This window comes from Notothenia rossii (assembly GCF_949606895.1).
Source record: "Notothenia rossii genome assembly, chromosome: 7".
Taxonomy (NCBI): Eukaryota; Metazoa; Chordata; class Actinopteri; order Perciformes; family Nototheniidae; genus Notothenia; species Notothenia rossii.
In genome coordinates, this window is record NC_136905.1 from 16,088,495 (window position 1) to 16,111,516 (window position 23,022).

Sequence of the window (23,022 nt, forward strand, 5' to 3'; positions counted from 1 at the left end):
AGACACCTTGTTCGCTTCCTTGATCCAGTTGTAACATCTGGATTGTGACACACACAGAGGTTTAATCAGGGGCAAGCAGCAGGACAGGAGGAGAGAGTGCCGAACCCATTAAATATGGATTAGAGTGGTAATCGCTTGAGAGTGGGACATGAGGGCAGAGGGCTGTGGGAGGACGGCCAGGTGGACGAGCTGGTCTGACATGGACCGCAACAGGGGCAAAGAGAGAGAGAGGGAGAGAGAGATAAAGTCAGCATGGACGTGGCAGCAGTGCCCTTAAAATGCAGGCTTAGTGTTAGCATGTAGGGCTACAAGCTAGTTTATTGCTCCATCTGTTCAAGAGCAAATAATGGTAGCAAAGGGGTGATAAAGGAAAATGAACACAGCATCTGAGCACTGATGGCAGCAGGAACGAGTGGGTGCCTGGGATTTGTTTGTTTGTGTCTGTGTGCATGTTGCCCACGAAGGGCATTGGCTGTGACAACACTGTGTAATCTGGGAATAAATGTGGGTTAATGATGCTGCAGGCCAGATGTGCCTCAGTCACATGTCGGACGCTTTGCGGATGTTACTGGAAAGTGAAAGTCTACACCACGGCTGCATATTTTAACACTGACTGCTAAATATGCAAATTCTGTCCGTGATAACACACGATGAGAAAGTGGCTCAGCAATTTCAGACCTGTCCAGTATGACAGCATGTGTATTTACAAAAAAATGCATCTAATGACCCATTAAAATAGCAGCATGCTGTAAGATGCAGATTTAAATAGGATTCCCTTTTTCTACAGAAAACATATTTGTAATAAAGGGAAATGTACCTCCGTTTATGTGTTTCAGTGCCGAGGGTAATTGTAGTCCATTGAAGAAGTGAATTCCCCAGTAGGTGCTACATTGGCAGAGAAAGCTAATTACTCGGGCCTGCAGAGCGCTGCCCGTAAAATTAGGGCTTTTCCATGTGAGGATTTGTAGCATTTTTTGTTGTATGCCATTGTCATTTAACTGATCATCCATGGTTGAAAAACAAGGAATTAGAAGATGCCAACGTGGATTTGTGCTTGGATGTTGTTTGAATTCAGCAAAAGTTGAGACAGATTCAACAGGGAAATTGAAATTATTTTTTTTCTTAACAGATCCTTAGCGTCAGGATGCTGAGAGAAAACACAACTTTAATTTTTCCACGATTATCCTTCAGCTTAAAATCTAACACATAACATACTTGAATCACAGCTTGGAAGTAGGTTTGTGAAATCAAGAGACACATTTCATCTGAAATTCATCTGCTTTTGGGTGTGAAAAGAAAGTCCAAACTACATTTGATATGAAAGAGAGTCTTTGCTAGGTTTGGCAAAACGCTGCCCTGGTTTGGCCACTGGTGAATAATGCTGGAAGCGGAGTCCTCAGCAGAGTTGCATTTTGTAGACGAGACCCTCAACAGAACGATCTTCACTCAAAAGAGGCTGTTTCAAAGGCACCCCAGTAGGTGGAGGATCAAAGCAATAGCTGCCCTGGACCATCATCTTTAACACTTTGTTCTGCAACACTTCCCCCATACTCAGCAATGACATTGAGCAAAGGAATTTGAAGGTATGATTGAGCTGCTTTGATACAGGATTTGGAGAGAGCCTAAAGAAAACCCATTTTTGCGTTGAGATAAGAGGAAACTGGCGCTTTGAACTATTATGTTGCATATTCTCCAGCTGATCTTGCTGTATTTACTCCTAGCCTGATACGTGGAAATACAACTCTAGATGTTATATGCCAGATTGAAATGACAGAGAGGCGATCAAACTTGACTCGTATGAAACAGTTTTGCCTCAAAGGCCAACATGGTGTCTTTGAAAGATGTTTGATGGTGGCAGCTTAAAAGTCAGCCATGTCGTTTGACAAGCAGACTTTGACAGACATATCAGGGTACCCCGGCAATATCAAGAATATATTGAACCTGACAGATGGAAAGACGTTTTAGACAAAATTGAAGAGTGCTCTTCCTACTCGTCCTTAAAGTCTTGTTGGAAAACGCTGCTGCTGGCAATATATGATGAGCGTTAATAAAGAGAGGAGCTATGACTTGATCAATCTTAGCATTTGGCGGCAGAGCAGCAGAGCACACAGAGGGAAGTCTGATTATTTCCACCCCTAGAGTCTGATGCTCCATCCTGAGAGGCTGTATTCATTTTAACAGAGCGTCCCTGTAGTCTCTGCAGCTCTCTTCCTCTTTCACACCAATTCCATCCTCTCTATTCTCTCTTCCCCTCTCATATTCCTCCCACTTTGCCTCTATACACAACAATATTCCAATGTGGTCAACTCATACGTGAGAAGCATCGGCTATTTACTGTACACTGAGAAGAGAGCATTGTAGTGTCAACACCACACAAGGTTATTACTGTCAATTTCCATACTACAGGCTATAGAGGATTTGATGATGGCTTTTTCTTCTTTTTATGATGATTGTGCTGCTAAGAGGAAATGACAGCTCGGGGATTGGCTTTTCTAGCCTGAATCTTCCTCTGTGTTACTCTCCTCCTGATCCTTGTGCATTTTCTGATTCAGTTTTTTTTTCTGGAAGAGATATCCTTTTTTGCTTAGGGAGATTTTATGAGCATTGAGGATACATTGGTGGAAGGTAAAGTATGCAGTAAAGCCTGATGCCCCCGCCGGCAGGGGCACAACACAACAATATTCACGAGACTGTGTCTCAGGGCTTCTTAACGATTCACAACCTATTAATGTGTCATACCCACTTAACGGGAAGAAACTCAGCTATCAGACAATATTAACAATTCTTAGCTAAACAAAACACAAGGGTAATACCAAGCCTCTGGATTAGCACTAAGCGAAAAAATGCTAACGCACTTATAGAGATATGTTATACTTCATGCGATCTGCACAAACTAGATATCATATGAAAGCTGAGATTCCACAGATTCCAATGTAATAAGTATCATCACTGTGCGATCAGAACTCACGGCAGCATAAGCCAGCAAAGACAACACGCAACTTCACTTTACGGGGCCAAAACGGCAAATATGTCTTACCTTTGCTGTTTTCTGATCAAAAGTTGTGTTCAAGAGCATTAAAACGCATATAAACGCTGCTGAAGGTTAATCCAATGTCTCTGTGTCACTTTGAAATGATTACTGATAATCCATCATCATATTTATGTCAATAAACTGAGTTTTCATATAGAGTGAAAGCTTCCGGTTTTGGGCATGCTGGTTGCGCATCACTCTCATTCACCAATGGGTAATGTTTAGATGGATTTTAGGAACCTCCCCTCGATTCTATTGGCTCTAACAGTTCAAAAGAGGTGTCAATCACCAAAATCGACCGATGGGTTTTCAGAGATATGGTAAAATCAACCCAAATGACCCCAGAGGTGTTTTTTTTTTTTAAAAACCTCTCTAAAAAGGCAAAATGTCACTTGTTTTGCATCAATCTTGATACAGGGTACTTATTATATGTTATAGTTTGGATTCCTAAAGGTTTGTGTCTATTATCCCATCATTCAAGGGTGGTTTTCACTATAAGTCATGTTTTTTTTTGGACGGAAACTATAATTTACATTTCTTTACTATGTTCAATCTGAATTTACTTTCAATTTACTCTACATCCAACTGACATGTTTATCATTGCTTTGAGAAAAAAGATGATTAATTTACCCCTTTTAGAAGTGAAGATATAGTAATTTGTTCTGGCCATGTCATTTTTTAGCCTGAGACCTGAAAAGCAGGCTCAGGGCTTAACAGCTTAAAGATGGCCCTTAAGGCAACTTTGTGATATTGGGCTGAATAAAAATAAATGGACATGACCTGATTCGTATCCATCGAGGCCAAAGCTAGACCAATGGCAACCCGACAGAAGAACGCTACAAGCAGAGCAAAAAGAAAAATAATCCTAATCATATTTCACTATTTAAGAAAAACAACCAATAATATTTCCGAAATAGGCCTATGTTGATGTTCAATATAAGATAATGAGGTTAAGTGAGGTTAAGTGCAGTACAGTGACTGAAATGTGAATTAACCAGCTTAGTGTCAACCTACACGTCATGTCACACTGACTACTACTTAAGTTGAGTGCTCCAATTAAAAGATGGCAACCACATGTCTTCATCATAAAGCAGATGATAGATAGGTTAATTATTGTTTTTTTTCACATGCCATGGCTATACTTATTTGGATCCTATAAAGCAGTATGATTCTCCTAACATGTGAGCCATTAGGGAACATGTTAGTGTGTCATATTAGGTGCCTTAGCTTAGGACTTTGAGAGGCTGCACCTTGTAAGTATTTGTTTGTGGTTCTAATAAACCTAACTTCAAAAAGATCTAACACTCAATATCAAAAGGCAAAAAGGTAGCGCGCACACAGATCTTCAGGGCAAAATAGATTTATCATAATTTTATCTATCCACCACTAAGCCATCCGAACAAATGTTAAAATGTCTTTGACCTGGCCAGAATAATTTTGTGAACCAGAGATTAGTCTACTTTGTCCAAATGTCTGTGAGCTACCTCTTAAACTATTCAACACAGGAGCTCTATAAGCTTATTCTATTTTCTGTGCACAATTTTCCCTGCACTGAGAGGAGTAATAGAGACGACTCAAATGCATTGTACCACTGAGTCGAACATACATAAATATATTTATTTTAATTAAACTAAACTACGAGTGTTGGCATCTACAGCATCCTACATTACTGTAAACACAGTCACCATTGTCCATATCCTTCCTGTTTGAGTGTTGTTTACAAATCTCTCCTCACCATTATTCTTTGTAAAAATGCAGTAACAGAAAACTGTCATTTATCATGACGAGACATTATGGCAACATACCTCGCATAACAATCCAAGGATCAGTTTGAGATATTCATGGAGTGCAGTGAAACAGAAAGATGTAGAGGTCAGAGGGGGGGGGGGGGGGGGGAGTAGATGAGTTTGGGTCCTGACTCATAATTGTATAGTCGGCATTGATATTGTCGTTACAATTCACCAGGGCCATGTTTTCTTCAGTACAAGGTTCAGTACAGTTGTCACATGTTGATGGCGGGTGTAATCATTCCTTCTCTCAGTACTTGCTGTGAAGTGATCCCTTACTAACATGACTACATCTAAAAGAAGATGGTGGACAAATCCACAGTGCTTGTTAAGCCATGGTAAAAGTTATATTTCCATCAGATGGATTTCTCGTTGAGCTGTACAAGATTATACTGCAGTAACATAATAGATGTGTGTCCAAAGGCTGTACAAAACACTTGTTTTGGCTACATTAGACTGTTAAAGCCTCATTAAAGCTTTGATAGGTTCAGACATATAACATATCTATTGAAGCAACTTTATATTTATACAGTACTCCACATTACTCTGTTCGTATAAGTCAAGGCTTTGTTAGAAACTGGTAGGGCAGGAAGACGGAAGTTGGGTAATTCCTACTGAAGTCAAAGTGCAGCAGAACCTCTGTAATCGTAGAAGTGCGGACAATCTAAGGAAAAACAAGGGAACGAGCAATGTCCTTTCTTTCCTCCACTGCTTTGCTTACTGAAAGTCATCCAAGGATAATTCACTTTCTCTATTTCTCACTGTCTCTGTTCATCCACTACTCCTTCACTTCCTCCTCATCTGCAGTCTCCCACCACGTAAACTGCAAAGTGCTGCAGGGTCTTAAGCTACAGTTTTTACTCACAAGGGACTCGACAGTCAACGAGAAATGCTGTAAGCGTGTACGGGCGGACCCTAATGATATTAATCCTCTGTAAATTAACTGTGTGACCAAGGCAAGATTTCATCAGAAATTAGCCTCTCTTAAATATTGTTCAAGAGGCGTGAAGAGCTGACCCATTGCTGCTGGTGCTACTTACACAGCTCCCACGCTGGCTACTCCTGCTGTGATTTAGACATCTTTTTGGTGGGCTGCTGTACTTATTTGTGACTCTAAGTAAAGGGAAGTTTTAGAAAAAGACAGAAATGGAGGATCAACTGAAGTGTGGGTCCAAGCAAAGACCATATGCCCATGTATGAGTGCACAAATGCAAGTTCAGATTGTCCATAATATGTATACAGGGTTCACGTGCAGGCTACAACAGCAGGACTGACCTACATTTCATACACACACATCAGTATACACACACACACACACACACACACACACACACACACACACACACACACACACACACACACACACACACACACACACACACACACACACACACACACACACACACACACACACACACACACACACACACACACACACACACACACACACACACACACACACACACACACCAGTGTTTCCTCTTCAGCTTGAGAGGAAAAGCCTCTCAAACAGCACCTGCATCAACACGGCTCACTGAAATTCCCAACTGAAGCCCAGAGTAAGAAAATATGTTCAGGGATGTTGACACTCCCAGATAAAGTGGCCAACTTCACCTGTTTAATGGGAAACTCTGCTCTGACTGTAGTGGCAGAGTGAAGACAGGTGCAGCTCCACGATGCAGAGCAAATGTAGAACACTGCAGTATAGACCAAGACAGAGACTTTACTTCAGTAGCATGATTAAATATCATTTGTATAATTTATGAAAGCTTTTCAGGGAAAAGTAGAAAGGGGAAGTGTTACATTTATCTCAAGATATAGAGGAAATATCTTCCTTCAGTTCATTCTCAAAAACTCATAATATGAAGTAACATTAAAAAGGTATAATCAGAATGACATGTTGGTACTATTAAGAAAGTTTAAATGTTTGTCTCATGGTAATTTTAGACATCATGTATGTTAAGGAATATGATGTACTGCACATTTTTCAGCCTATAGGAAACTGTTATGCTCCGTTGCATTGTTGTCTATTGTACTGTTTTGACAATTCAAAGTAATTTTGTACTGAGTGCTCGGACATCATAATGAGACAGGATAGTTGAAAATTAGAAACACCGCTTACAGGCTACTGCAGCAACAAGATATATAATAAGATTCTGCAAAATTAGGACTTCTACTTTAATAACTGAGAACATTTTAGGGCCATTATGTACTTATACAATATTTGAATGACAAAAATGTGAATATCAACTGTCCATGCAGTTCTACTGAGGGTGTACATCTTTCAAAACAAGTCACAATTATATTCTTGCATTTTTTTATAATTACTGTGAAGGTATTTACGACTGTTAACAAAGTCAATGTCAATGAATACAAATGCAAAAGTGGTGCAATGGAGCTCAACAACGAACAGGAATACAAATATCAGGCTCTACAGGCAAAACTTAATCAATGTCACTATTTGTCCACTGTTGCACTGAGGCTTCTTATAGTAGGAGATCAGAGTTATGATCACATGTCTTGTCAAACAATAGGGAAATTACTAAAATTATGAAAAATAGTTTCACAGGCAATCACTCATTGTCCTCAAACAACTTCAAGAAAACTACTTTGATGAAAACAGACGGCTGAACAACATATAATCAACTGCATGACAGTTTAACATACTCCCATTAAATTGATGTCAGGCGTGCTCGACAGGTACGGTTGCAGGTAGCAGGGGCAGAGGCGCTGACATATACACAATCATCATATTATCTCTGTTGCCATGACTACAGCTGTCAGCAGCTTACAGATGGGGCTATGGGGGGGATGACGGGGGACGGGGGGGGTGAAAGGGGCAGCAAGAGCCTTGACTGGCAGCTGTGACAGCTAAATAATCGTGTTGGTCGTGCTTTCATAGAACCACACACACACACACACACACACACACACACACACACACACACACACACACACACACACACACACACACACACACACACACACACACACACACACACACACACACACACACACACACACACACACACACACACACACACACACACACACACACACACACACTGAGGCAGGTGTGCCCGGCTGAAGGACGGCTGGGTCTTCTGACAGCTAATGAGAACTTTTAATGAAACACTGTATCACAGAGCTTAGGGTCCTCGTAGGTACACAGGGATGAACGTTTCGTTATGTCTATATTCTTATTTCACATACTTATGTCACCAATAATCAAGATAGGGCCGATAAATGCAAGAGGTGTTATCCTATTAAATCTGAACAAACCGCTGCTTGCTGAATCCCAACCGGCTAAGTGACGGAGAACGTGGATAACACGCCTGGGGAGATGTAAGAGATATAAGCCCTAAAAATCCCAAAGGGAATGTTCAGCGTTATTTCTCAATCACAGCAAGCTCTATCCTTGCCTTCTGCAGGTAAAAGGAAAGAAGATGTGCAATGTGTTTGTTTAGTCACTTTTAATAACAGCTCCAAAGTAAAGGAATACAGGAGATTTGACTCAAATTAAATTCATTCTGGCAGGAAATCTAATTCGAATAAAAAGATCTTTGCCTCCATAGACTTGCATATTGTCAACTATAAAGACTATTGCTCTGTTATCATTTTGGCTCTCTATACGAACTCAGAAAGATATGGTTCTCTGAGGACGGTTGAAAGTCATTGTGGGAAACAGGAAATCACTTACTGAAGTAGAAGAAAAGGAAGCTGGTTGGAGGGGAGCAGGTAACCCAGAAAATTAAATTACAACACTCAATCACAAAAATATGAAATAAAACTAGAAACCTCCACAGATTGATGATACCTAACAGTGTGAGATCATTGTAGGTTGAGTTTTTCATTTAAAAGAAAGGAAGTCTGGAGCGCACAGCGGCGTGCCCTCTACAGGACTTCTGGCACGGCTGTAATTCCACAAAACTTCTCATCCTGAGTACGAGAGCGTGCCAGGAAATGGGTGAATGCCTGTTGCAAGTGGGCAATTTTTCACTGCTTCTAAGAGAAAGCAAAGCTATTCTTCCCCTTTCTCCCCGTTAACACTGGGTTTCCAATGAGGCCCTTTTGGAAAAATGAACTGGGAGAAACATGGAGGTGATGGATGGCATTTTCCAAAGCTTTGTCTTGTAATTAGTTGTGGTTCAAGAGCTGCTGGGCCCTTAAACAACTTTAAGACATTTATTTTTGTCCTTTAAGACAGGATCCCCCCAGTTAACATGTCAAGAAAAAAAGTCTCCCATGGTTGACCCTGATCAAAGTGCCATAAGACAGGTTTTAATCAAGATTACACTGGAAATAAATGGCTTTTTTCTATTTTAAATCAAATGCAAATGTCATTAACCAATTAACATATTTTAATTTGTACCTATAATGCGATTTACTAGTCTTGATTGTTTCAGTGTAAGAGACATTGCTGTTACATTTGCAAATTCATTTTTGTTGGCGCTTTGAGAACAGGAAGTCAAGAGCCATCTTCTTCCATTATATCCAGAGAAGGCCAACGACTCTGACAGCCCGTCCACACGGCGGCGTGCGTTGAAGCTTCAACGCTTCTGCCCATTCACTTTGAATGGGGGTGACGTCACGCTTTGCCGAACTGCATTGTGGTTCCGTCGCTTCGCTTTGCTCGTGTTGCTCTCTTCAAAAGTAGAGCAATGTTCTACTTTTGAAGCTTTGATGGAAGCGTCAGCCAATCAAATCATATGCCAGTACAAGCTCTAGCCAATCAAACTACGTGCTTGTGTGTCCGGGGCGGGAGATTCATGTGATTGGTTGTTGGTCGAGTTTCAGACACGCCAACCGGCAAGCTTCAACGCACGCCGCCGCATTTGGGTTGATAAACACCAATACAAGTAAGAGGTAGAATACGTTTTTTCGATTTTGTGGTCATTATGAACATTTGTAAAATAATTATGAGAATTGAGCAAGAACATTGAGGATTAAATAAAAGTGATACTTAAACGGAGCGATGCTTAAAAGAGCATACAGGACAATGGCATGATGCTACTCTGAGATATACAGTATGTGCCTGCAGTAAAGTCAGTGGTCAACAGACAAATGCCCTTTTTAGGACACAAGTCTCTCATGACATGTATTGAGGTCATATTGCGATGGCCTTTTTGCTTGTAGCCATGAGTCATGTGGGATGTATGGAAATTGTAGTAGCAGAATTAATGATTTGTGTCATGTCAAGAAGGGGAAAAGTATAACAAATAAAAAACACAACCCTGTTATCAGTACAAGCTTAGGGAGGCACATAGGGAGACAAACAGCTCACACACTAAAGTAAAAAGAAATGTAAAAACATTCAATGCAATTGAAAATGTTAATCCTCTGATATTTTAATCCTGAATAAATAGAGCTACAGGCTTTAAATATCTAGCACATTCCTGTGCATCTATAGAGGATGAAGAAGAAGGGCACGAGGAGAACAGCCAGTGGCAGTGAGGAGAGGTCACACGTGCCATGATGAATTACAGTAGCCGGGCTTGTCTTGGCTGCTTGTTCATTAATGAGCCCTCTTAGGGGAGTGTGCTGCGACAAAACAAAAGGACACATCAACGGGACATCAATTCTCATCAGCTCTTTACAGTCTGCAGTGTGCCGCTTGTTGTGGATCTGCTTGTGTGCTCTCATAATGGAGTACAGCTTCCCTAATCTTTAAATGACAAAAGCTAATTTGCCTATTTTCTGGTTGCACTCTTTTTTGATTACACTTATAGGACTGGAAATACCAGTGAAACATAAAACAGGCACTATCAGAGTTTTAGTTCATGCCCAACCATTTATCAATCAGTTTGCTATTGTATTGGTGGGAGGGCTGATGCAGTCTTAACATGCACTACGACACACAGTACAATTCACATCAAAAGGATCTGGTTACCAAATTCAATCAATGGGAGATATTACATTGCACCAACTGGTCCTGTTGTAGTTTATTTTCTGTATTTAGGCAGACAAGTCAGGTTTATACATGATGAAGATTTCCTTCAGTCAATGTTATTATAATGCCTACACTTAGAAATGATTACATATCTAATGTATCCATACTTATAAACAGCCTAGTGACAGAGATGATAAGACTGCATGAGGAACACAATCTGTCACATGCTAACACTGAGCCACCAATAACTGGAGGTGTGGAATTCTCTTCCCTGACTGAAACTACTAAAACACGTTCAAAGCTGCCTGAGAACACATTGCGTTAAAGACAAATGCCAATTTTCTCTCTATGGATTACAAGTGTGGTTTAAGTGGAATGTAGAGTGTGCGTAGAGTGTGTGTGTGTGTGTGTGCGTGTGTGTGTGTGTGTGTGTGTGTGTGTGTGCGCGTGTGTGTGTGTGTGTGTGTGTGTGTGTTTGTGTGCGTGTGTGTGTGTGTGTGTGTGTGTGTGTGTGTGTGTGTGTGCGCGTGTGTGTGTGTGTGTGTGTGTGTGTGTGTGTGTGTGTGTGTGTGTGCGTGTGTGTGTGTGTGTGTGTGTGTGTGTGTGTGTGTGTGTGTGTGTGTGTGTGTGTGTGTGTGTGTGTGTGTGTGTGTGTGTAGTTGTGTTTGCCAAAAACCGAGTGTGTGAAATGACAACCATGAGTGCAGGCCCACGCCATACTCCCACTGCACAATGGGCAATGTGATAGAAAACGAGGCTAATGGATGAACAGATGAATAGAAATTTGAATCAATGGATAGATGAAGAGTTGGATGGTGTTCAGGATTGTAGGTTCACTTATGCAACCATTAAAAGTAGCAGAAGTTACCTTATGGGTTGAGTCATTAAATGACACCAGAAACCCCTACCTCCCAAACCCAAATACTGTGGATTAAGAGAACATTTCTTTATTTAAGCTTTGGGGGAACATCTTCTGGGAGCTGCTTACTTTTAAAAGGGTTATTATATTTATGTTCAGAGTACACCATACATCATCATACTGTACATAACCCTTTGGCATTTAAGATGTTCCCTTGACCTGAATGGTATGCTGAGAAAGGGGAATGTCAACTGTCTTCGCTTGAAAGGCCAGGAGACCGGCAGAGCTTTTACTTTAACGAGAAGCATGTTTATGACCCTTTCAGAGAGTGTATGTGTGAATACATGTGTTGTACCTGGGCTAGCTAGCAGCAGTGTGTGCTGGTTCTAAACTGAAATAGCGATTTCCTTTGTTGGAAAAAACACCTGTATTTACATCACATGCCAACAAGAAAGCTCCTTTTTGAATGCAGAAATGACTGAATAAATAAATATATAATTGCTCTGACCTAATGGTCGTCATTATTTTTTTTTGCTTGAATACACCATCACCTCCTGCCACCTGTAATTGCTTTGTCTTCGGGCACACATGGGAAATCTTGACAGCTCAAACCTGGCAACCTTGTCGCTCCAACTACAGAATTTAATGAAGCAGACTCACAGTCAAGACTGTATGCACTTTTGACCTTCAGCCTGATGTACTTTGGACTTGCAACTCCAAATTGATCCTACTGTATCTCCATTAAGCCAATACAGGTGTCACTAAATAAACCAGGACTGTAATCTTTAGAGTTATGACTTCATGTTCTATTATTTGTCTTTTTCAATGTAAGACATTCACACTGTTTTATAACCTTTCAAAGCTAACTCCCTGCCAACTGATTTAATCACTAATTGAATGAAACAGTTATTTAACAACTCACACGTTTGTTTAAGTAGCCAGCACACCTAGTTGACTGGGTAAGGGTTGCTGACACAAGTTGTTCTTTAGTAAAGAGGCAATACATAACTTTTTTTGAGTTCCAGATCCTCGAATATGAAGATTTGCAGTTTTATGTAACATCCTTATGAATCATATGTGTGCTTTAACAAGTCTCTAACGAGGCTTTGAACTATACCTTAGGCTTTCTAAACTTTTGACATGTTTCCTAGACCAAACAGTTAAACCATTTATCAACAAACTTTTAAAAGGAAATGTCTTCCCTGTAGGTAAATAAATGTACGGGAGGGAAGTGACCACCAAAGCACTTACAGATATGGCAGACACAGCACCAGGCTGTCTGCTGTAGACATGCGGAGGTCCTGAGCCAGATCAACCTCTGGGATATTCATATACGGCCAGCCCAGCCCGGGGCCATCTGTTGCCCGCCCTCTAATCCAGGGGCTTGTCACTGATGATTAGCCGGCCGTTCTGTCACTCTCCCTCAGCGTCTACCATTATATACAGTATTTCTGCTTTATTATGTCAATACTAGTGTTGTGGCATGGCGTAGAGTGCTCTTAGCCTAGATGCATACAAATCCTCTATGCTTTATCTCATTATCTTTGTCTCTCCCTCTCCCTCCGTATTTATTTCAGGACTATTGTGCTGTTGTTAGGGCTTAAATGAAGACATGCACACTCCCTTTTGACTCCACTTGTCTACAAATTAACCACCTTCTCCAATTTCTGTGGCCATGTACATCTTTAATATAGCGATGGATGTCTTTTTTTTGGCACAAAAGACATCAAATGCAGATAGATTTGAGCAGCAGTTTCAAGGATAAAGCACCTACTGCTTGAATGCAAATGAGGTCAATAGCATCAATCAAGTGTATAATTGAAGGATTTACTACCAACTTGACTTTTAAAATCTGTTTGAAATCCTTTTCTCTCAGATTGTGAGCAATAAAATGTGCCTGTAAGTGTGAAGGTTGACTCTCTGGAGAGGGTAACAGAAATGGTCATAGTTTAGAATAAAAAATAACTAGGTAGACAGATTTCAGGGAAAATTGCTACAAATATAAAGATACTATAATATGAAAATTCAATACAGTAGTACAGTAATATGATACGATCATACTTTGGCTGATCAAGTCTGAGCAGCAGCGCCAATTGTAACAATTGTGTGAGTCCAAAAACAAGCAAACATTTTTAATAATATGACAGTTATTGCAGATATTAGTATATGTTCATTTCCCTTCAAACTACATTTGATCTGGGATTCATTTTAGGATTGACTATTGCACAAAAGAGTAACAATTCATATTAGGAAACACATTGATGTTGATGTGTGGTGCAGTGGGTTATGCGTTGGTGTTCGGATCAGGGGGTCACAGGTTCAAACCCCACTGCAGTCAGCATGTCGTTGTGTCCCTGGGCAAGACACTTCACCCGAAATTGCTCCTGTGGGGATTGTCCACAGTATTGAGTATGCAAGTCGCTTTGGATAAAAGTGTCTAACAAGTGACATGTAATGTAATGTTCTAAGGATGCATTGTAACCAATCTGATGTTCTAATATAACTAATTATTGCATACTAGAAAGTTATATCTTGCTTACTGATTGTTTGCTCGATATTGTAATCATAATACCTGGTAGCTTATTGTCATTTTGAGCGTGTTATCAGACCGACGTTAGCGATTAGCTCAAATCACTGCTATGCAGACAGAAAAAGCTGCTAGCTACAGTTAATTACTGTTCTCTAATCACTTTGCATCTGCTTTGTAGCATTGTGCAGTCAAATTTACCTAAAACTCAAGCACAACATGTACAAGTCAGAAGAGAGAGGGGTCAGCCTTATTCTACGGACCATCAAATCAGGGATTGGCAACTACTGTCACAAACAATTACCTAAAGCCACTGTCCTGTCACTGTTGCTTAGGGGCACTCTGAGGAATTACTGCACCATTGTTACTCAACAAACCAAGAACACATGGTCCAAAAACAAGCATAAAATCCTTCAGAAATGGGGTCAAAACTGCAGCATTAAGAAGTGACTTTTAACAAAAGAGCAATGCTATTATATAAGATACAAACCAGTAGCAGCTCAGTATATAATGGAATGTTGTCATGATACTTAGCAATATTTAATGGCTTTGATATATGATTATTTAAGCACATGGTAGATTATAGCTGTCTATCTACTGTATGTATATAGTTTATCACATGATCTTATGATGAATTAATCTTCTTGCTGCACAGCGATTCAGTTCCACATCAGCTTACCCTGCAACAACACTGAAACTACTATCCAACAAGAAGCTTTTATGTTGAAAATGGACTTTAACATATGCCCACGTTTTCCCAACAGCAGAGTAAAAACAACATGGCCAGTGGGAGAGATGAAGGATAGGGCTGCTGTTCGGACAGGAGAATATTTACTCCTGAGCTTCCTCCATCTCTACGGCTTTATTAGAGTAGCATCAGTGAAGGCAGCACACCCTCTAAATGTCACTGCTTTCTTCAATGACGCCGCTATTCCTTTCAGCCCAGTGAAGCTGCCTCGTTACCTCTCATGGGAGTAAAAGGCCTGTTTTGAATACCAGTCCCTGACCACGAAAATACTCAGCTTCCTCAATGTGGGCACAGGACATGTTTGTTTTTCAACTAGTGGTTCACTGCAGACTTGAAGAGTCCCCACAGGGACGTGACCGCTGTGAAACACAAGCCCTCCATTTATTTTTAAAGAAGACTGGTATTCATACCGGATTATAAGGAATGAGTGGGGTAATACTCCGGTACTACCCCAGTCATGCCATGAATAAAAACAGCATCTAGCCCCAAAAGGCCCTTGAGGGAGTTACCTAACGGCTTACCCGTTAGCTAATTGTAGTAAATGAATAGACATTGTAAGTTTTACATCAACATTTCCATGTAAAGATGACTGAATGTATGAGTAGGTCAGACTTCTATTATATACTAATCTTTTACAGAAGCTTGTGTCCCTTTGATTTACGAGGTCAAGGCTGATAATCAGGGAAAAAATCATCCCCACATAACTCTATCTAAATAAATCTATCACTGATCTGCTTATTCACATAATGTCACTGCACAAAATACACTGTAGTTTAGCTGACACAGTGCCCCATCTATAATATGTGATGAGCTATTTGAATATGGTGGAATAAGGCAGCAGGAATCCTCTTATGTCATTCTAAATAAAGTTTTTAGGATGAAGTGTAATCTCTAATCCTACCATGCCTCCTATATCAGTAAAGGCCAGGTTTTAGTGTAAGCTCTACCAAACTCTGACATCTCTTTGGCATCTTTTTCCAAAAGATGAATTGGCTATTTTAAAAACATAGTAGGTTTGAGTGAAAGAGAGGGGCGGGGGTATAAAGCCATAAAACAGGTCAGGGTCGAAATGTGACGTACTGTGCAGCTATTACTTTTAAAAGCAAGTGCAATGTCACTGTACACTATTGGCCAGCTCTGTATCTATTTCCACAGGGGTGATGCTCAACCACAGATCACTGGAGCTTGAGCATCACTGTTCCTGTTCCAGTGAAACAAAAACTAACTTTGAAAAATATCTTCCTTCCTCTTTTAGGCATAGAGCTGCTGAGGCCAAATAGCTGTCGTTTCCAGAGAAAGACTCCACAGGCTGCTGACTGCTCACTTTCTGATGGTTGTAGGGCCAAACACAAACAACAGACACAATTAGCCTCCATTTCCACTCCAACTGAACTAGTAATGAAAAACAAAAACACAAGCATACGGAATTAAAATAAACCCCATTGGCATACTGTGTAATGAAATATGAAAATCCCAAGGAAATTGTCTTAATTTATATGCATGGCCTAAATGTGTTTCCTGTTGCTAAGGAATTTAAACAGAGCCTGGCCAATTACCTACCAGACTCTTGTTGGCCTTCAGGTGCTATGCTAATTAGGGTCATAGAGGGTCACGTTGTAATGCACTCACCAAAATGAGGCAGGACTCTCCAGGGGGTTTTCTTGTTTTGGAACGATGCCAGTCACAATCCTGCTGGTATCAAAAAGCCCCTTTATCAAACCTTTGTTTGTGTTTCTATTTAAGACAACTGTCAGTGGCAATGTGGGCGCAGGTATTAGCAAACAGCTATTTAAAGGAAAGGATTTCAAGGTGTACAGAGAGAGCCCAATCTAATTCAGGCCTGGGATAATGGGTGAGGCTGGCGACCAGGTTAGTTGAGGACTTGAGTCAATCAAGTATGCCGCCAAAAAAATCCTGTTATGGAATTAGAAAAAGGGAGAATATTTAGCCAAAGTCACACACATACAATTAGATGATTAGATGAATTAGTTCTCTAACTTTTGGTTAGATCTATATCTCAAGGCTCTACTTTTCAACTGTTCGTTACAATCAGTTTGGCTGAGGGTGTTTTGCCATATTAATGACCTTAGCTTTCTGTATTGAACTTGTGAACCTGTCATAACCATTCTCCCTCAATTACCTGGATGGCCTTTTCAGTTGGTCTGTTGTACTGTAATAGCAGGTGATTGTGCAAGAACCACTAACAATCCTCAGTGAGGGTGACATCCTTCACTGCTAGTGCCTCGCTGAAAAGAGGAATGTATTCGTCTAACAATAGCCTTTCAGCCACGCTCGCCCTTCCCATGCATTGAAAGGTGACATCGGCGGGACGAGGTGACACACATCGCTGCGTTCAGAGCGCTGAAAGCTGAAGTGGTCTTCATTGTATGATAATGTGTAGGACTGAAGCTCCATTGTCTCTGCAAAGAGACATGTCATTACAGATGCAGGGCTGACAAATGTATAGGGCTGGTACATTTAAACACTCACCCATATAGACGGATTATTTGAAATGGTCTCATTTGCGCATCTTATCCTGTTAGGCCCCAAGCCTGTTTTTCAGGTTTCAGGCTCGAAAAAAATTCCCAGAACAAAAGACCATATCTTCCCTTCTAAAAGGGTTAAATTAATAATCTTTTTTCTCAAAGTAATGATAAACCTGTGGGTTGGATGTAGAAGAGTCAGAATCAATATTGATGTTTTTTACTTTAAAGAAAATTCAGATTGAATATGCTAAAAAACTGTAAATTATAGTGTCCGTCCAAAAGATATTTTGTACTTATAGTGAAAACTAACCTTGGATGATGGGTTAGTAAACTAAAAGCTTTAGAAATCCAAAGTACAACAGATAATAAGTACCCTGTATCAAGATTGATGCAAAACAAGTGATATTTGACCTTTTTAGACAGATTTAGCCAAAAAAAAGCTCTTCTGGGGCCATTTGGGTGGATTTTCAATCTCTGGCCCCCCTTGCTCGATTTTGACATGTGACATCTCTTCCTGACCGATAGAGCCAATAGAATCGAAGGGAAATCATCCCATAGACTCTCATGTTAAAAAAAAAGGTGGCGTCTTTGCGCATGCAAGCTATCTGCAGAGCGTAGGAATATCCCTGCTCTGATATCTTGAAACAGAAAAGCAGTTTTATTGCTTATGGATTATCAGAAAATTTCAAAGGGGACACAGACACATTGGATTAACCTATGGATTAACTACACCATCGTTTTTATCATTGTAATGCCATTGAAAACCAGACAAAGACCAAGGTAAGCCTTGTTAGCATTTTTGGCTACCTAGCGGGACATGTTTTGATGTAGGTTTTTGTTATTTTCTCCGCAAATTTGTAATCTTTGAGTGTTGAAGTGGGTACCAATAGATTCTGTATCTCCTTGTAGCTATGATAAGTAATAAGGGTGCTAGGAGTGATTTTCGGTGCAGTAATAGGTTAGCATTTTTCGCTCGGGGCTAATTCAGATGGTCAGTGTTAGCATTTAGAGTTTAAAAAAAATAAAAAATAAAAAAGATCAGTTAAATTAGTTTTTTCCGTTATATGTATATAAAACATTCATAGTTTATTAAATATGAAGGTTCTTTAGACGTTGTTTCCTTCAAATGACGCGATTTCGGCCCCGGATACGGGTCCATGGGGCTTAAGAGACTATCTGCCAAGAATATTTGTTATTGTCTTTTCTTACTTTTAGTTTTTGAAACAATGAATGAATGAGAACTTATAAAAATGTCTCCAGGTCGATAAAATGTCAGAAAATAGTGTCCATCTTTAAAAAGCAAAGCATGTAAAAGGTTGCCAATCAGAAGCCTGTTTAGCAACCTGAATTGTTTTCTAAGATGTGTTTCAAGATGTTGTGTGGGTGGATCCGTATCGATTTATAATTCAAATCCAAATGTTACCAGCTAATAACACACACAAACATGTTTGCAAAGTAAGTAAATACGTTGGAGAATTTTATTTGATAACCTGTGCATAATCTTTCAGGTCTACGACGTCGAGAGGCACGTGCTGAGAAGTTTGACTTAACCCAAAGAGAAGAGACTTAAGATTGGGTTGATCAGGGGCCAGGAGCGCCCTTCGTAATCTCAATGATAGATAATCTAGATCGCAGAAAAGATTATGGGTCCCGCATTTAGCGAGGGTGGGAGTTAATAAACAGAGATCAGATTGGGACGTCAAACATCATTGATACATTACTTGGCACCTGTTGATGCAAGCCTTAACCTCGATAACAATGTTGAATTCATCATGAAACTGCACCAGAAACACTTACAGTCGAGTATATAGAGAATGCCAAGATATTGAGTTACATTATTTGTTTGCTTGAATACACTATCACCTCCTGCCAGCTGTAATTGCTTTGTCCTCGGGCACACATGTGAGATCTTGACAGCTCAAACCTGGCAACCTTGTCGCTCCAACAACAGCATTTAATGAAGCAGACACACAGTACCAGAATGTGTGTTTGTGTGTGTGTGTGTGTGTGTGTGTGTGTGTGTGTGTGTGTGTGTGTGTGTGTGTGTGTGTGTGTGTGTGTGTGTGTGTGTGTGTGTGTGTGTGTGTGTGTGTGTGTTGGCACTTAGCAATTCTCATGTACATGCAGGATGTAGGGAAATGTGTAAGGTCCATTGTCATCCTGGTGTGATCCTATGCCTCCTCACTATTGGCAACACATAGAGCGGATTTGGAATTTTTTTGCACATTTTACTGTTGCATTATATGTGAAAACTGTGGCTCTTTAAAAGAGATACAACATATAGCCAGACAGGGAAAGAGAGCGATAATGATGTATAGGAATAAGTGTGCAGGGAGTGCACAGTTGAGGGGAAGTGACAAAAAGAAAAATGGTGTCAAAATTGCGCATGAGAGGGAGACAAACTCCTTGCAATCTCTCATAGGCCCTGAAAAACTGTGGCAAGCCATTATGACCGTCATCATCACCACCACCCTCCTCGTGGTGGCTATAATCATTCTCGTTTTTTCTCCTCAGTTAGTTTGCCTGCCACCTTCAGAAATATCACTTGCAGCGTCTAGAGGAGGCTGTTGTCTCTATCGGCCTCATTTGAATAAAATTCTCAGAGAAAAAAAAACGCTGAACTGTCTCACCTTCCAAAACAGATACATCATATTTTCACACAAGGCAATAAAAGCGATGCAGGCCCAATTCCCCACAGTTTTGAAGACAGGGGCTGTATTTCAGCTAGACTCATCACTATGCAAAACATCAGAGCACTGCTTGCCACAAGAATATTCCCTCCACTGCACACTCTGAAAATGTGCATAAACATCATCAGATTCAATGTTTTTTTTCTTTTAAAAAACAAGCTTCCACTGGAAATTAGAAGTATGCAAATGTAGTGGAAATAATCACATTTTGATGTAAAGCACTTGGTTTCAAAGCTCTAAATGTGATTTGAATACTCCACAGACAATTGTAAAAAAACAAAGAGGCACAGAAAAAAAAGACCCCAGGGCAGAAATCAAAGCGCTACCTTTTATTTAGGAAGAAGTGAACAAACTCCAAGCACCGGATTACATTTCAAAGCACAGAGCCTAGAGCTTTCCAGTTGAAGAGCATGCAGTGTGGGAGAAGGTGGTGTAGCGTGGGAGAGAGGCGTAATCACTATGACCTACAGTAGGCTAGATGTAGGTTAAGTTAGTCCCTCTATGTGCCTGCAGTCCTCACTCGGCCTTTCTCTTCTTCAAGTCTTTCCCCTGGGCTGTCTTTCCTGGGTTTTTAAATCCCTGCTCCTTTAATCTCCTTACTCAGCTACATCCTCTTTAAAGATGCAGAACCACAGGAGAGACGTGGTATACGTCACAGGGGACTGGTGCTGGGCGAGGTAGGGCAGGACGAGGGGAGCGGGGGTGTTTGATATAGGGTTAGTGTGAGGAGTTGATCTGGTACCGAGAAATATCGTGTTTGACTAATTGTGTTTGAGTTCAAAGTGCACACCTTAACCTCCGGAGAACTTGTGTCTAATTGAGGATTAAATCAAGTAATTTAATTTGGCTTACGGACTTCCTGATGTTTTTCTTCAGCTGTCTCCATTATAAATCCCAATGCTAATGATCACTGCAACATCTGATCTCTAGAACCTTAAATCTGGCTATCATGCTTAGTAGTTGGCTTCCCATGCATGTTAACAGTGATAATATAATTGAATGGATCCCACTGTGAGAGTCAGTTGACTCATAGACAGTCTCATACAGCAGTGCAGAACACACATGTGCAAAGAATAGAAATACAGTAACTGCCCATGAGTCTACACATACACATATGTACATGCATTTCTAACACACAAACACACACAACCCCCCGCTAATTCAACGCTGATATCAATACCATCAAAAACAATTCCACTCCGCTTCCTTCACCAGGGTCTGTTGTGCAGCAATGCCTATCAATCATCTGCTTGCTGAAACACACAGCGGAAACGTTTCAATAATGGTGCATCACCTGAGACTCAGGGAGATGAGAGTAATCCATTCAAAAATTGATCACGGTTGTCCTGTGTGCTACATGCGATTCAGAATGAGCAGACGTATCTACTGTTGACTTTCTGGGTCATCTTTCATGTGTATCTTTGAAGTTCAGCAGCGTAGACATATACCTCAAATCACACATTTATGAGACAACCGAAGTGTGTCATCTGGAAACATAGTAGACCTGTGCAAGTTAATTGAGCATGAAAATGTGTCTGTTTGTGTACTCGATCAAAGACTTTTTTTATGTCAGTACGGAAGGATGCACTGATTTTTAAGATTACCTAAAATCTAAAAGTTATCCCATCATTCAGTGAATATGTGTTCACAGATAATGAACTGACACACATGATCAGATCTCGGGATCAGAGCGTGGGAGGTCGCATTAGCACCAACAGCACACACTAATTTGCCATCTACCAACCGTTGTAAACATGCCATATCAAACAAGGGATCCAATTTAATCTGTAATTAGTGCTTTAGCAGTACCTGTTTCCCAGAAGTAGACAGACTTCTCATCGTCTGTCTGAGCGTGAGCCTCCCAGAAAGCACAGAGCAGCAGCAATGTCACCAAAAGGTACCAGCTCCCCTCTGTCCTTATTCTGAGGGTCCCTGCTGCACCCCTCCACCCTAGCCCCATGGTCCGCCACAGGATAAAAGTAAATCCACTCAGCTCAGAAGGTCAGTGACGGCAGTGTAGAAAAAAACAAAAAATAAAAAACACACTAGTCCAAAAAGGCAACTAGAAGTGAAGAGTGCTTGTTTGAGAGAGTGAGGGTGTGAGTAAGAGTGTGAGTGTTAGAGAAAGGAGTGTGTGTGTGTGTGTGTGTGTGTGTGTGTGTGTGTGTGTGTGTGTGTGTGTGTGTGTGTGTGTGTGTGTGTGTGTGTGTGTGTGTGTGTGTGTGTGTGTGTGGGGTGTGTGTGTGTGTGGGGTGTGTGTGTATTCAGTCCTGCACGAGTTGAGGTCCGGTACTTGGTCTTGTGAAGGACAGAGAGAGTAGTTTTCTCCTCTCTTTTTGTTTTGCTCCTAACTTGGCAGGAAGGTCCCAGAGAGGCTGTCAGTGAGCGAGCTGCAGATGGACGCCTCGGTCTCCCTCCTCCATCGTATCCGCTCCCACTGTTGCCGTGGCTGCCTCTGTCCTCTGGCTGTGGAGCAGTGACAGTGGGCGAGTGTCTGCAGTGTTGTTCGCCTCCCTCCCTCTCGCTTGCTCCCGCTCACTCTCTCACTTCGTCTCCTATTCGCTCCCTCATTTGCTCTTCTCCCCGTGCCACCCTGCTCTCCTTCTCTTTTTTCTACTCAGTTCCCTCAGCTTTTTTTTATGTTTTCCCTCATCTTATCTTCTCTCCCTCTCTCATTTTCCCTTTTTTTATCACACTCCCTGCATCTCTGACATGCTCCTTCTCACTTTCTCTTCCTTTCCTCTCCCGTTTTTGCTTTCTCCCGCCTAGGGAAACTCCCCCTCCCCTCCTGCTTCTCCACTCGTCCTCCACTCGCAAGGCTGGGAAGGCGGCTGGAGACCAGCAGTGCTCACACTGGTCTCAGAAGCTCCCATAAGCACTGCTTCCAGGATCAGAGACAAGCAAGGCTTAATGCAGAGCAGGGGGGAAGGGAAGGGGTTGATGGGGGAGGCAAGGAGGAGCAAAACACTAAAGCAGAGCGCAAGAAAGAGATGAGGGAGGGAGG

The 23,022-nt window shown here is 41.1% G+C and overlaps 1 protein-coding gene across 1 annotated transcript in view; it reads right to left on the reverse strand.

Moving 5' to 3' along the window:
- The window catches only part of thsd7ab (thrombospondin, type I, domain containing 7Ab), a 137,579-nt gene extending 114,643 nt beyond the window's left edge, over positions 1–22,936 (reverse strand). The window contains exon 1 of the mRNA XM_079694302.1: positions 21,828–22,936. Coding sequence (XP_079550428.1) covers positions 21,828–21,978 — 151 coding nt within the window. The 5' untranslated portion in view covers positions 21,979–22,936. The remainder of the gene's footprint in view (positions 1–21,827) is intronic.
- Between the last annotated feature and the right edge of the window lie 86 nt (positions 22,937–23,022).